General features: G+C 39.0%; 2 protein-coding genes across 6 annotated transcripts in view; one reads left to right on the top strand and one right to left on the bottom strand.

Annotated features, from left to right (window-relative positions):
• The first annotated feature begins 93 nt into the window (after positions 1-93).
• PCID2 (PCI domain containing 2) lies at positions 94-14,922 on the top strand. Of its 4 annotated transcripts, none has more exons than XM_088136537.1 (15): positions 94-227; positions 1,451-1,524; positions 2,623-2,712; positions 3,565-3,638; positions 4,163-4,230; positions 4,748-4,787; positions 5,417-5,471; positions 5,697-5,800; positions 6,316-6,391; positions 6,495-6,636; positions 8,088-8,188; positions 9,849-9,922; positions 11,119-11,244; positions 12,192-12,315; positions 13,580-14,922. In XM_088136537.1, exons 2-15 carry the CDS (start codon positions 1,489-1,491, stop codon positions 13,667-13,669), a joined length of 1,200 nt encoding a protein of 399 aa, XP_087992663.1. In that variant the 5' UTR covers positions 94-227; positions 1,451-1,488; the 3' UTR covers positions 13,670-14,922. The 4 variants fall into 4 exon arrangements, with proteins under 4 accessions (XP_087992663.1, XP_087992661.1, XP_087992660.1 ...); XM_088136535.1 differs by lacking the exon at positions 94-227 and adding an exon at positions 243-389; XM_088136534.1 differs by lacking the exon at positions 94-227 and adding an exon at positions 255-411.
• PROZ (protein Z, vitamin K dependent plasma glycoprotein) overlaps positions 14,812-15,725 on the bottom strand; it is a 13,516-nt gene continuing 12,602 nt past the window's right edge. For both annotated transcript variants that reach the window (XM_025163232.2, XM_025163231.2), the window contains exon 8: positions 14,812-15,329. In XM_025163232.2, coding sequence (XP_025019000.1) covers positions 14,812-15,329 — 518 coding nt within the window. The remainder of the gene's footprint in view (positions 15,330-15,725) is intronic.

Here is a 15,725-nt window from a genome sequence, read left to right as displayed (position 1 = left end):
ATCGACACGCCCATCCCGTTCGGTTGGATTAGTACCGAGGAGCCGCTTCCACCGTAGGTCACGAGGCCTGGGAGTAGGCGGAGCATTAAGACGGAGAGGGCCAATCCGCGATAGAGGAGCCTGAAAGGAAATTCTGTCCTGCCTCTGCTTGATCCGCCTATCCGCAACTGGGCCTGGTTAGGGACCGTGGCGGCCCAGGAGTGACGTAGTCGGGAATCTGGCTCACGGTAGGCAGCGCTGGGAGAAACACGGTGCAGCCAATAGGGGAGTAGTGCGCATGCGTCCTGCGTAGCGTGGTGGTTCTTTGATGTCGTTCGGGAAAGGCTCGGGTATTGATTCCGGAAATCGAGATTTTTTTCCCGCGAAGCTTCTGCTGCTGCAATAAATGTGTGGGTCCTTATGTTCCAGAAGGTTCCGTCTTTTTCTTGTATTAAATCTTGCTTCGGTGCATATGCAGAGGGCCTCTTCCTGCTCTCGGTGCTGATCAGCTCCCTCGCAGGCGTGGGCAACCCGGGACCGGTGTGTTGCTGGGGCAGCTCCGGTCATTTGCACATTGGCCTTGCTTCCAAGCACCGATGGGCGCTGTATTTCAGTAACATCTGCCCGGCCGCCCTTCGTCCCCCCCTTGGACCTGGCCACAAATGCCGGGTCTGTAACCTCAGTTTAGCATTTCTGCAAAGTTCTAGCCTTTTCATTTTCCTGTTTGTTTGCAGTCAGGCATTAAAGGACAGTGGACTTAATCCAATGAATTAACGTGGCGTAAATGCAGCTTTTATCAGGGAAATTAAAAAAAAAAGTTTTGATCTACAAACGGCCTTATTGCAAAGGAATTTGTAGTTGACAGTGCAGGCCTACACAGATGGATGAGGTAATCCAAGTAAGGTATGGTGAAGGAAGCTTGCTTCTAGGAAGTCAATTCTGGGAGGAGAGAATTGCTGTTAACCGAGTGTTTAAAAGATGGGAATCCTAAGAAGGCTGTTTCCAGCTGCATTATTAATGGAAGGCCTGGTGTGCAGTCTCAGCGGATGGAAGATGGGGAGAAAGCAGTCCAACTGATACAGGTCTACATCACATGTGGCCTTAAAAATTCAGAGTAGGGAGGCTTTAAGGGGTAGGGGTTATTCCTGAAAAAGTAGCAGCAGCAGTGAAGTTCTGTAAACACAGCAAGGTATATGATCTTTTCTTGCAGCCATTTTGAATCATTGCACTAAAGCAGCGTTGTCCAAACTTGGCCACTTTAAGATGAGTGGACTTCAACTCCCAGAATTCCCCAGCCAGCATTGCTGGCTGGGGAATTCTGGGAGTTGAAGTCCACTCATCTTAAAGTGGCCAAGTTTGGACAACACTGCACTAAAGGATTTGAGACTAGCTGGGATTTTGAGCTCTTCAAAAACAGGCTAACTTTTGCGTTACTGGTGTTTTTATTGTACTAACGTCTGCTATTTTTCAGATTAAAGCATTCACTTACTTTTACGCAGTACTCTTTCAATGGCACATATCAGTATCAACCAATATTTGCAGCAGGTAATTCATAAGTCTAATTTGAAAAATTGTTCATCTGCTCTTAGTCATTCATTATGGTATGTTTTGAAAATGTCTTCTAATCTGGCTAGAATTCCTCCAAACCTGATAATGCTCTATTGAATATACATGGAAATAGTAGAAGCATTTATCCTTCAATAATTGCATGACATCTGTTAATAACATTTTACTGGACTAAATTTCATTAAGGGTTAATAGTGATCTTCACCCACTATTCTCTCACTTTTAAACACAGGTTTAACAAACATTTAAAAGCATTATAAACTCATTGTAAATTTAAGTTACCCGTAAACTGTCTACAAAAAGACAGAAAATGTAACCAGCATTCATGTTACTGCATGCTTTTGATTTCTCTCTCTCTTTCTGATATAATGTTACTTATTATTTACTCTACTTTTGTTTACAAAATGAACCAGCACTTAAGCAGATGGTCTAGGGAATGCAAGGCCTCAATTTGAGTTTCCATTCAGCTATTACATGGCCATTTAGTCTATCATTAGCCTGATCCTTCCATCTCTTAGAATTGCTTGAGTGGGCAGCATTCATGTAAATATAATCATAATCTCAAAAAAGATATAAAGTTTTTACATAGTGTACTGATACAGGGAGGGGGATGTAGGTCTGTGAACCCTGAAAGTTTAATTTCTGTGAATGTGATATTTTGAATTACTCATTTTTCATTAGAAAGAAACAAATGGAAAATTACTTTAAATTGGTCACAATCTTTTCCTTATTTCATCAGTCACTGCTATTTTTAGTTGCAAAGAAATGGGACTTGTACCAAGGCTCAGCTCTATTCCTTCAGTGATTTTGGGAAGTTTCTCCATAGTATAAAATGCATGGACAGCATGTGACTTCCAGGTGTTCATGGACTCCAGTTCCCAGCAGTTCCAACTGACACAACCAATGGTAAGGGGAGGTGGGAACTGTATTCAACAACAACTGGAAGGTCACATGTTACTCCCTACTGCTGGGCACCATGGTGGTAATACTGTAGTCAAAACAAGCAAGAATTAATACAGTTTTCTTATTGGTCCTCTAATAATGCTAATTTTGGATTTGCATTGTTTTCTTTCACAGGTACTAGAATCTATTGACAGCAGAGATGGATTGTTTTGTGCAGAATTAGTGTCATTTAAACATCCTCATGTTGCAAATCCTAGATTGCAGGTAACAAATTTGGACTGTAACCCTATAAGCATACTGAAGTCCTGTTGAACTGAATAGAGGAACAAATCCTGTTTATTCCTGAATAGAAATATATAGGATTGTTAGATAGCTATAATTGGAGCCGTGGAAAATACCTCAAAGAACATCTTTGAACTATTGCTTTGCTGTGGATTCCATACCTGAAAGGTGTTGCAATGCTTGCTTACGTTTTTACTGACAAAGAGGTGTCTACAACAGCTCATTCCAATGTCAAAGATCAGTGGAACATTCTCCCTACAGAACTGGTTCTCCATCTTTTTAAGAAAAGGCTGGACATCCACCTCTCATGGAAGGTTTAACTGGTTTTCCTACACATTGCAAAGGATTGGAATAAATAATATTTGTGGAATATTTCTAAAATCAATATATTACAGAGTGTTTTTAATAGGGCCAGCTTCTAGTTAAATGTTGCCCCGTGCAAGGATTTTCTTTAGCATGTACCACCATATGTTAAGCTTTTGAAACCTATTTGCCTTCTGGGCTCACTTTGCTCCTTGTTTGAGTTGCTTGCACAATTTATCCTTGTTATAAAATGTGAACCTTAGTTCTAATCACATTGACTCCTACCGACACGTACTATACATCAGTGACTGAAAAAGCAATGATATTGTACGTTCTTCAAGACTTCTTAAAAAGCAGAATTTGGCAAGGCAGCTTACTTATAAAAAGTTATTTCTGTTATTTGTTTCAGCTGCTGTAAGCAGAAAAAGCCACAAGCAGTTAAGCTGCATTTCTTCAGCCTGATGGTTTTTGTCAAATTGTTTTGTGTGCAACAAGGGCTCATTTTCTTTCTGGTCTTTATTTTATAACTAGCTTTCATCTCCAGAAGAAAAATGTCAACAAGTGCTGGAACCACCTTATGATGAGATGTTTGCTGCTCACTTAAGGTAAAAGTGGGTGGGATAAGATGCCCCATGGACCGCAGTGCAGCTTGCTTTCAAGTATTCCAAGGACTCATGAATGGAACTGTGCACTAAGAAAATTGATACCTTAGCAGCTATTCTGAATCAGTAGAGGTGGCTGAAATGATGTAAAAGAACATAGCTTAGATAGTGTTTTTTTTAAAAAACCAGCTATTTCATAAAAATGAGTATTTACATAGAATTGTAGCTGAAACGTTCTAAAGTAGAAAGTAAAACCTTGTAAATATATCAGATATTAGCCTTCTACTCAAGTACCTTTTCTGGCAAATGAAATGAGCTATTATTCATTTGTTACCATTTAAGAAGCCTGATATTTGCAGGCTTCTGCAAGGTTGCAGAACTTGTATACTAAGAACCAAGAATCACAAAGCGCAATTGGATTTACTAATGAAAAAAATGGCTAGGATTTCTTAAATTGAAGTAGAGAGAATATGACACAGCTTAGTTTTGGTTATTACTTAAAATTCATGTTTCATTTCTCTTAATAGATGTACTTATGCAGTTGCCAACCATGACTTTGTAGAAGCTTACAAATGCCAAACAGTTGTAGTACAATATCCTTTACCATTCAGTCTTTTAAAAATCTGCAGTGGAATTTGGAATTGAGCTTTTAGCTCAAACTACAGAAATACCAGTGTTGTGTTAAGGGCCAAGTAAATTGTTGGATCCATTACTTAGAGGAAGTAAACCAATATACTTGAAAGAACCCTGGGTTTCATTAAATTGCTGGGCAAATGGGACACTTGCACGGAGTGCTGGTTGTAGAAAACACACCCAGTTTAAAGAATCTTCATGACTGGCATTTATAGTCAACAGGTTTGCATTCCTAGATAAGGAGCGTGTCAATATTTGGCAATTAGCAGCATGGCATAATAGTTGTGGCCTCTTTTGATCAGAGTGTGAGTGGCTCCTGTCATCCATGTTCTGAGAACATCCATATTAAACCATGGACATTATTCTTGCCTTTTCACATCAGTGGTAAGCTGTGGGTTCATAATGTAGAGCTGTGTTACTAAATTCCATGATTTGTTTTATGAATCATATTACATCAAATTTCCCTATACTCTGTACATCTTTCCTGAGAGCTTTTCAAGCCCACAAAGAAGAAAATTGGTAAGTACCCAGTTAACATAAATCTGTACCTCAGAATATAAATGAATTGGCCTTACGAGAAATATACCACTCTACATAGATTGAGGAAGACACGGTGATCCATTTTAGTATCCCAAAGATTCCTCAACTTTGAAGGTAAATGGAAGCAAAATGATCTCTTGGTGAATCAAAAATGGCAATTCGTCATATATAGAGAATGGCATGGAGATCGAAGAAAGATGGAAAGACAACTGAATCAACATGCAATTTTATTTATTTGCATTAAGCTAGCCTTTTCCTATAATCTTTAGCCATCATAATCATTATCTATAATCTTTAGCCATTTGGCTATCCCCAGCAGATAATAAAATTAGCCCATGGAAGGATTTGAAACGGCCATAAAATCTCTCAAGGTCTCATTTGTGCTGGGTAAACATGGGCTTGGATATTTGCGGTACTTTAGCCGTGTCCCTGAGTATTTTGGGCAAATTAAAGGAACTCACTAGAAACTGTAAAACCTCATTGCCCGAGTTACAATAATAATAAATATATAATGTGTTTTGTTGCTATGCTTAAAAGCATGCAACTGATTATTTTTCACTTCACATCTGTTTACAAGATTAACCCTATGCTGGATTTTCATTTGCCAGGGCTTTGCCTATTATGTATGCAGTAGCACTTGATCTTCGAATTTTTGCCAACAGTGTAAGTATTGCTGCTTGGGCACAAAATTACTAGATGCTGAAGGAGTGGAAGAGAATGGGATGGACTGGGTAACAATTGGAGAATGGTTCAGGAACACACATAGGTATTTTGCTTGCTTGTATATACACTGTATCTGAATTCTGTGTGTGTGTGTATTCTGTTCCAACGTAGTGATTGGAAGGAAAGGCTTAAGTGTGATTGTATCTCATGGTTGTGTCATGATAGGCTGATCAGCAACTGGCAAAAAAAGGCAAAGGCAAAGTTGGTGACATGTTGGAAAAAGCAGCTGAACTTCTTATGAGCTGTTTCCGTGTGTGTGCAAGCGACACGTGAGTACATTCTTTTAGTCCTGGGTTAAATGGTTTAGAAATGTAGATTACATGTTTTTTCAATTGGTAAACTGGTCTGTAGGCTTGTTACATGTCAGTCTTCCTTGACCTGGGAGATACTGTGAAACTGCCCATAAGTTGAATTTCAAATTCTTTGAGATCTTTGTTGCGGCAAATCATTAACCATCCTTAGCCAAAGCAGAGGTTATTTTTCTTAAGACAAAGTTCCCTCAGTCTTAAGGTCTGAATTTGTTGAGCTGAAAATTAATATAAATATTAATCTATAAATCAATCACACAATTGGAATTGACCTTCATAACATTTATATGTCACTTTAGATCTGATGAGCTCAGTAGAACATTTCCGAGTACATGCGAATAGGATTGTGATGTTACCACAAACCAGATTGTGATTTCAGTGTGCAAAGACTCCTGTTTGGAAATGTGGCTCAAAGCTTAATGTGTGTGTTTAAATGTAAATTTTGATTCTGATGATTTTTGTAATATTTGTTACAGTCGAGCCAGCATTGAGGATTCAAAAAAGTGGGGCATGTTGTTTCTGGTGAATCAACTATTTAAAATTTATTTTAAGGTATGACATGAACCTTGCAAAACTTGCCATAAATTCTTTCTGCTTAATTCAAGACTGCTGTTGCACGTAGTATCCTCTTTGCTAACGTTGTTGCTCTTTCCAGATCAATAAACTTCACCTGTGTAAACCATTGATAAGAGCAATTGATAGCTCAAACCTTAAAGATGAATATAGCATGGCACAAAGAGTTACATACAGATATTATGTTGGAAGGAAGGCCATGTTTGATAGTGATTTTAAACAAGGTATTTATCATATTACTATAATATTGTCTTTTTTGCTAAGGGCTTTTGCACATTGATACACTTTTAAAAAGTTGTTTTGGTACATCTGACCCCAGTACCATACTGCAGGTTACAAATGTATGACTGTGGATAAACTCCATCTTAACTCATTGGAAGTTCAAGTTATTGAAGCAGATAAATTGCTAATTTCATTAAGCTCTGTGAGGAAGGAACATTATTTCCTATTCACGTTTAGAAGATCCAGCGTGCTGTAGATTTTCCTGGTTCTTCTACCTCCTTTCCCATTTTGATATCGTTCCACATGTTTGGATCTAGCTAGTATTTCTGCACTGATGTTTTCACTAGTCATATTTGTTGAATTAACACTGGCTTGTGTTGGTGCTAGTGATGATATAACATTGGTTACAGCTAGCCTCTAAGCTGAGAGAGATGAATATCTATAGAAGCTTAGTGGAAAGAGGAGTGAGACGTGAGATCCCTACTGCAGTTATATGGCAATCTTAACATCAAATTAAGGAACATAAATGGTTTCATGTTCTTGTGTTTTGAGCTGGGCCTTGTGATTCAAAAGTTTAAAAAAAAAATCCATTTGTGGTACTTATTTATTATTTCAAGAGTTAAAAGTAGGAAGTGGGAAAGAATTAAATGGTCTTGTTTCAGGTTAAACCAGACCCATAAATTAGATTTATTTATTTATTTATCTTTCAAATTTGCATGACAGATTTATTAATATTTAAATTTATTTATATTTAAGTCTCACAAGAAGTGACGCTGGGCAGCGTACAGCAAAAAAAAGTATCAAACAATAAACGTCAAACCAAGTCATAGTGACAAAGTGTGCGCGCACACACACGGGATTTGATCAGCAACGGAGCCTCCTCAAGATCTCACCGCTCCCCTGAGACCCCCAGGCCCGATGACATAGCCAGGTCCTGAGGGACTTCCGGAAAATAAGGGGGGGTGGAGCTGACCTCACTTCAGGGGGAAGAATGTTTCATAAGGCAGGTGCCACAGTTAATTAAAAACAGTATTCCTCTCCCCTTTGAGCACTGACTTGTTTTTGAAGTGCTTAGCTTCCTGACAAAAATGGAGAGGTTGACATTTGTTGCTCTTCAGAAAAGCCAATGTAGCAAAATTCAGGAATAAGTATGATTTGGGAGAACGGTGCTCTTAAACTTGAGTATTGTACAAGCCACTCTTCAGAATAATCATTTTGGTCCTTCTCTCTAATGTGTGTAATGGATGCTGAAATCTCAGCTGATTTTATTTTTGCCTTGGTATGGCATAAAAAGCCATACTTTGAAAAGGTAGCTTTGACGTGGTAATAGGGTATATGCAGTCTTCCACCACACTGGATATGGATCCACATTTGGAAAGATGGCTAAAAAGATGTATTGTTGGCCAGTACTTGCTGCTGGTATAGGCTGTCTCTTCTCTTGCTGTCTTTGCAGCTGAAGAGTATCTGTCTTTTGCCTTTGAGCACTGTCACCGCTCCAGTCAGAAAAACAAACGGATGATACTGATTTATTTGCTGCCAGTGAAAATGTTACTGGTAAGTGGCATTTGAATTTACCAGACTTCCTCCAGGAAGGATTCAGAACGAGAGGATCTAGAATTATGACAATATGTCCTGGGCATTCTCACAAATTTGCTGGGGGCCTGCCTTTTTTACATGAATGCTTTCATCCACTCTAGCTTCTTTTCGAGATTTATCTTTTTTCTGGGTGAATGCACGTCCTCACAAAGCTCCGGCTAGCAACTGCCCATCATTTTTTAAAGAAAGCACAGAGCTCTGTCTGGAGCTCATTCGATGTAATGGAAGAAGCTGGCACTTTGGTTTGCAGCATGCTAGCTTCCCATTTTTATTCTTGCCAACCCAATGGAAGGTTGGAAAGAAATTATGTAAAGAACTCGGGACTGTATCTGTCTGTCTGTCTAGCAGCAGGATGGCTCTATAAAAATTGAACAGAATGGGACCAGATTTGGCATGAGAAGTCACCTAAAGAAAGGTAGAGGTCAGAAATGGGCCAGATCTGCCTTGGAACTGTAGAAAAAAAATTCCAGAAAAAATCCCCCTTGTGCCTCCATGGCTCAGAAGGCTACTGATTCCACCACTCTAAGCCCACTTTCCCCCTCCTTCATGGTCATGTGATCCAGAGTTGAGGGTATGCAGCCCATGTACACACAAACACAGATGAAACATAAGGGTAGAGCAGAAATACACACAGTTATAACTTGTTACTTCATTATCCGGAAGAAAGTACAGATGCTTCCTAAGGCCAGTGCTGGTGAAAGGGTTGAAAAGAATTCCAGAAGCCATGCTCTGCATGCTTTCCCTACCTTGTTTAAATTAAAATAAATTTTAATGTAAAAAATGATGAAGGTCATGGAGAGTCAAGTCAGGTATCGGCTGAGGACCACATTGTGGTCCCTGGTCTTTAAGTATGTTCTGGCACTTTGTAAGGAATAAGGAGTGCACCCTATGTTTCCAGAGATGTATGGAGTTGCCCATCGTAAGTAAAGGTTTGGGCAGGCCTGTAAGAGTTGGGACCCACTAGGCATACGAAGTTGTTAGCCATGTACTCATTAATCCTTCTGAGTGTTGTAGCTCCAGATAATCGGGAAAACGAGCTGGATTGAGCACATGGTGTGCTGTCAGATATGGTTTGAGAATCACAAACTGGATTCCAGAGAGCTGGAATCAGTGATGAATCTTCCAGAACTGCTTAGTTGGAACTTCTATTGTGAGCACTTAAAGAATAAAGTGCTGGACTTCTCAGCAAGGCAGGATCTGTATTTTAGGCTTCAGAATGCAGGAAGAGGAGAAAGAGCTGTTCTCTGCTACCTTGGGCTAAATGCTAAACTCCAACCATATCTAATACTGCCAATAGATTCTTTCTGCTAGAATGTCTTTCTGTGCAAGAATGGCATTGTGACTAGGAACAATATGTAGCGGAACTGGGCTCTAGGACATTATGGAGATATGACTTTGGCCCAAGATGGCCCAGTTTTGGGTCCCATTAGGATCCTGTCTACATATGCTGGATGTTATTCGGGCAAGAGGCAGTCAAAACAATCTCTATAGTGCTAGGAAATTGGCTATGTTGGTAGTCGGTAGAACAACTCATGACTGTTTATAGCTCTAGGGAAAAAAATGATTATTGGTGCATTTAATTTTGGCATTGAGTTTCAAATTGTGCTTGGATTTTCAGGGCCATATGCCAATGGTCCAGCTTTTAAAAAAGTATGACCTCATGCAGTTTGCAGAAGTTACAAAAGCTGTGAGGTAAGTTTCATTTATGGAATTGCATGCTTGTAATCCTATTTGCAGTAAGACTGCAAACAATATTTGTTTTACAGTGTAGATGACACAAACTACTGAATGTTGCTTTGCTATTATATAAAAAAATCCAGAAGAAAACACAGATTTTTCTCTGTTTCCTCTTACTAGTCCCTTAGTTTCATGCTAGTGTAATGAAATAATGAGAAATGTAATGCAGATTAAACCAGCATTCCCCTTTGCTCAGGAAATAAATGGAGCATCCCAACCATACCCTTGTCTGAGCTGTAACTCTGCCTACTTTGTACTAGTGCCCTGCCCATTGCAGTCCCACCCCTCCCCAAGGGGATCCCAGGATCCAAAAACTTGCCAATCCACTCCCTCAACGTTGGCGTCTCTAGATATTGGTTTAGTGTGATATGTATAAGCAGAAACATCTCAGGTGAAGTCTTGGTTTGTGGATTTTCTCCTTGCCTCTCTTCTCTGAAACCAGGTGGAAGGATAAAGTAAAATTTTGTTTTACTTTGGCTAGACTTCTGATTTCATACAAGCCGGAGTGTTAATTCATTGGTTTAGTCTGGTTTTTGCAAACTGGTTGTTAATTTCTGGGTTGCTGGAGCTGAGTCACCATGCCCTCTCCAGGCAACTGAATGCTATGTCTGTTGTATCTCTTTTCCTTCTTGCAGCAGGATGACTCCTTGCAATGGGAAATTATTGCTTGTATGCAGGGTGGAGTAATGATGCTTTCATTAGATTACAAAAGAGCTTTTGGTGCCCGTATAGTTTAATGTAGGACGAGCGTCAAGTGGGAAGAAGCAATTAGGTTTGGAGATTGGGAGAAGGGAGAAAATGGGAATGGACTAATTATTATCAGAACTGATTGTTGCCTAATTTAGATAATACCTCTGAGTAAACCAGGAATCATGATGGAAAGTCAACATTGAACAGGTCTCCTGGACAGTTAGATCAGAATTCCACATTCTCATGTAATAACATGCCTGGTTAAAGTGAATCAAAGTCTCAGTTGACTGCCTCTTGGCTACATGGGGGAGAGGCTAAGAGACAAATGAGTCACTGAGCCCCTACAAAACTACGTGTTGCTCATCACTCAGTATGTTATTATGCATCCCAAATCATATGTAGATACAGTCACTATGAGTTTCTTGGAACATTCAAAATCTTTATTCTTTTAATTCCTCTAGTGAAGGGAACCTTCTTTTATTAAATGATGCCCTGGCAAAACATGAGACGTTTTTCATTCGCTGCGGGATCTTCCTTATTCTTGAGAAGCTGAAAATCATCACCTACAGAAATCTCTTCAAGAAAGTGTAAGGATATCATTTATTGCTTGATGTGGCTAAGGTGTCATTAACTGTATATGATGTTATAATAGGGAAAAAGCCACATCAACCAGAATTACATTATTTCCTTTCTCTTTACCGGGAGGAATGGATTTTGAAATGGCAGGTTCCCACTTGTTGAACAAACAGCCTCTGGCTTTTAAGCATCTTTCTGAATGGACGTTTCTGCTAGTTAAAATTCTGTATTTTTAATCAGTAGTATGTTTGCCAGAAGCATCTGGAATCTATTGTTTAAAATTTAAGAACCACACTTTCACTTTTCAGAGACCTGCCTGCAAAGTTTATTCTAAATATCTGGCAAGAGAAAAACTGTCCCTACATGCCTAAAAGAGAGAGGTTTCTGAGATGGGAGTTGGAAAGCTGTCTTTCCTGACTGCGCTAACGATACAGACCCAGCCAGGAAAAGTCACATTCAGGGAATAAAGTGAATTGTTTGATTTATATGCATTTTACTTTCTGTTTTGATTAAGCATTTGTAGTTATTGATATAAACAGTTCTTTTTTAAATATTAAAGATGCCGGCTGAGTTATTCTGGAATAGCAGGCATGCTTACTGGGTTGCTTTTAACTCTAATCTGTCAGTAGAATCCCAAGATTCTCTTTCATTCCGCAAATAAAGTAATAATAGGACAGTTTGGTTCCAGGTATTAGGGAATGTAGTATTTGCTTGATCCTTTACCTGTTGGTTTGCAGCAGTCCCATTCAACTCCGAGTCTTAGCTGAAATGAAATTGGGCTGGATCCACCAGACAAAGTCCACATATAATCTTCTCAGAAAAGTAAAATATTTACATGTTTCCATTCATGGAAATATGAGTAGGCAGTGAGAGGATAGATCTGGAGGTTCGGGCATAGCATAGATTGGGATTACTATCAGTGATAGCAACCGTGATGTTTTTTCTTTCTTTCCTTCAGATATTTGTTACTTAAAACTCACCAGCTGGCTCTAGATGCTTTTCTGGTTGCTCTGAAATTCATGAAAGTCACTGATGTTGATATTGATGAAGTCCAGTGCATTTTGGCTAATCTCATTTACATGGTAAGTGTTGGCATTCTTAGTATGGCATGGATAAAAACAACATTTGCTGTGGGCTTGCTGTACTATAAAATTAATGTCTCTGGACCCCACTTATATACAATGAATGTATTCTGTGTATTCATAAGCACGAAAGGACAAATGATTGCTCAGTAGGACAATGGAATTGGACGAGTTTCTTTTTCTCCAATACATATTTCTCCAACTTTGTATAACAGTGGGTAACAATCACTAGGGTATGGTCAGAGGAACATTGCTGGCTCTAGGTGTGTGAGGGTGAGACAACATCAGCCTTTTTCAGCCTTGTGCCTTTGGGCTTCACTGAGGCAACAGATCCCAAAATTCCCAGCCAGCTTAATCAATGGCCATGCTGGCAAAGAACTCAGTAATTTGTGGTCTCAGTATATCTGGAAGGCAAGAGATTGAAGGAAAATAGACATACAGGATATCGGCAACTGTGCCACTTAAAATGATGTACAACACAACGTTGATTCGAGAAAAGGAATTCCTTTATGTCCCAACATAGCTGTTTGATACCTTTTAGTGCAGCCTTTTCCAGTCTGGTGCCTTCCAACCTGTGCTGGATGTTAACTCCCCAGATTCTTATCTAGCATGGTGAAAGATCATCCTGATTGGGAATTCTGGGATTTCACTTTATAAATACACATATTCATATTTTGGTAATCTGGAGGATACCAAGTTGATTTAGAACAGTGATTCTTAAATTGGGGGTAATTTGGGCATATCTTGGGGGTAATGGAGCAATTTGTAATTTTTTGTGAGTTGATGATCCACTTTGGGACTGCCTCTGCCGAAACACTTGTGCTAAAATAGAGAGTCTGGTGTTTTTGTTTTTTGTTTTGGTGGGGATAATGACATTATTCAAGACCAGGAAAAGGGGTAAGGGGCCACCGATTCAGAATATGTAGTCTCAACACTATTTTGTTTGCGGTGACTTTGTTTCCTGCTTGAATGTTGATGCAAAACAGATTCTCTTACTTTACCTGCTCTCATTCACTTTAACGCACATTAGCCCTCTGTCCTGTACATGCCTTCTTCACAATTATCCAGTGCCTAAATCAGACAACCTCACGCAACAGTAGGGCCCTGTGAATAATATTGCTCTGATCTATAACTAATATTTCCAAAACCGCACACACTGAAGCAATGTACGTGGTTAAATAAATATTGAAACCTAACAGATATATGTAAATTATTTTAGATTTACAAGGCTGTTGCCTGTGGGCTTTTTTTCCCCATACACCAGGGTCATATTAAGGGCTATATATCACATCAGCATCAGAAGCTTGTTGTCAGCAAGCAAAATCCTTTCCCTCCACTTTCTACTGTCTGCTGAATTGAGGTGGAAGAATGTTGCTCATGGACGGGGATCATAGTTGGAGGAGCCCTCTTCAAAGGGTGGAACAGTTTTTGCATTTAGGACAAATCGATGGAGAACAAATAGGGACACGTTGAAGAGATTACTGCAGCACAGAAGAGAACAAATGATTCTATCACTTTCTTCCACTCGAAATGATCGTGATTCCCTCTTTGTTGTCTTCAGTACCGCCTTCTGGAAGGCAATTTTCTCCAACCCTGTGGAGCAGTTTTCAGGGTAGGTACAGAATGAACTCTGTATTACACCGGCAGAAATGTGTTACTGGTTCAGAAGTTTTCTGTGGATTCTGATCCAATCCAGTTATTCTTGGTAAAAATCTAAAATTGAATAAACCACATTATGTTCTGTTGATGACCTCTGGTGAATTCTCTGCTCATGAAGTTAACATAATTGATGTTTTACCTTTAATGTTGCTACAATATTTTAAAAATAAATGTAATAACTTCATGTGTTATCTTTCAGTGTTTAATTTAATATATATGTAGGAAATGAAAAATAATAGTAAGAACAAAAACCCATTTTATAAAGGGGTTTTAAATTTTTATTTTTTAATTGTAAATTTAGTGAGGCTGGCTGTTCTGTTATCAGTTCAGTTTCAGCATCTATAAGCCAATGTAGGGCTCCTGTTCAGCATGTCTTTAAGTAATTATCTGCAGGACTCACACAATGAATTTACTTTACAGTGATCTAATTTGTAAAATTTTTATGTCGTTGTGTTAGGTTTTCTTCTTTGTATTTCTTCATGTTTACATATTAGAAACAGTGATCACAGAAATTATTCCCCTGAAGAGGATACAAAAGTAAACACACACAACTGTGAAAAGATAGTAAGATTTAATATCTAATCTTGCAGTCAATGAAATTGGTACTTTGATTATTGATTTATACTGGGGACAAGCACTGGCTCTATTTCTGTTTTATGAAATCTCTCCACACAGGCAAATGAATGCTTTGTTCATAGAAAGAGTACAGTACTGGAAGAAGGAAAAAAGTTTTATTTTCATTGATAAGCATACATAATATTTATGGCAGTGGTTCAGACCTGAATACATTACACACTGGCTCCTCATTTTATATAGTTTTTTGTCTTTATATTTTAATTATCCCATTATTTGTTTAAACCACATCATGTATCTTGAGGTCTTGGTAAATACAAATGTTTCCCAGTTAATTGTTTCTGTTGCCCATGGTTCTAAAACCCCGGTCAGAAACCATGTGCCTTTATAGGGAACAGCATTAAAACTTCCTCCCGCAAGCATTTCCCTTGCTTGCCCTTGACTGGAACCACAGAATTCCCTTGTTATCAGATTTCTGTTGAGAATTTGCTTGCAGTCACTCTCATTGAGGTATAAAACCGACCTCTCCACTGGGGAGGGTGTCAGGTGATTTCCATTTGCGTTCCAGCCACTGAGAATACCTTCCATTTCTGAGATCAAAACATGCTCTGCAAAATCCCTTTCTGGAACGCATATGGGCAAATGGTTACTGTCGCAGTCAATTTGGCTGTTAAGCTCAAGCAAAGCCACGTTGTTCTCGCCAGTGGTGCTGTCATAGCGGGTGTATATATTTGATTCTTTCACTGGTATTACTTGAACTGGTCTTTGTGACTTGTTGATGCCTGTGCAGGTAAAAATGTACTCATTGGTCATTGCAATCGCTTGTTTCAACTGGGATTCTATTAGACATGTAGTTTAAACAAATAAACAAAAAATGCCATCTTGCTAATGCCACTTAAATTGCTAATGTTATGCAATAGAGGAAAGGATTACAGAGAGGAAGCAGTTTCTTGAAAACCCTTAAATACAGGTAGTCCCCAGTTTAAGAGCAAGTTCCGTTCCCGAGGTCTGTCCTTAAGTTGAATTTGTATGTAAGCCAGAACAGTATTGTATAATACTGTATAGGTAGTATTGTGTAATGAGCTCAAACCGTTGTGTATTTAACTTGGAGTTTGCTACGGTAGGCTCTGTTCTTAACTATGGGTTGTCCATAAACCAGGCATTCTTAATCCAGGGGA

Source organism: Python bivittatus, unplaced genomic scaffold (genome assembly GCF_059951505.1).
Source record: "Python bivittatus isolate LINGU-HERP-01145 unplaced genomic scaffold, Pbiv_v1 ctg000060_np1212, whole genome shotgun sequence".
Taxonomy (NCBI): domain Eukaryota; kingdom Metazoa; phylum Chordata; class Lepidosauria; order Squamata; family Pythonidae; genus Python; species Python bivittatus.
The sequence above is the reverse complement of the archived record's forward strand: the minus strand, read 5'-3'. Positions and strand labels throughout refer to the sequence as shown.

Excerpts from the sequence above, each read along its gene's own strand:
- PCID2 (XM_088136537.1), top strand. The coding sequence starts at position 1,489 with ATGGCACATATCAGTATCAACCAATATTTGCAGCAG. Across the intron at positions 3,639-4,162 it reads ATGTTTGCTGCTCACTTAAG|ATGTACTTATGCAGTTGCCA; the intron begins GTAAAAGTGGGT and ends TTCTCTTAATAG. Across the intron at positions 11,245-12,191 it reads AGAAATCTCTTCAAGAAAGT|ATATTTGTTACTTAAAACTC; the intron begins GTAAGGATATCA and ends TCTTTCCTTCAG.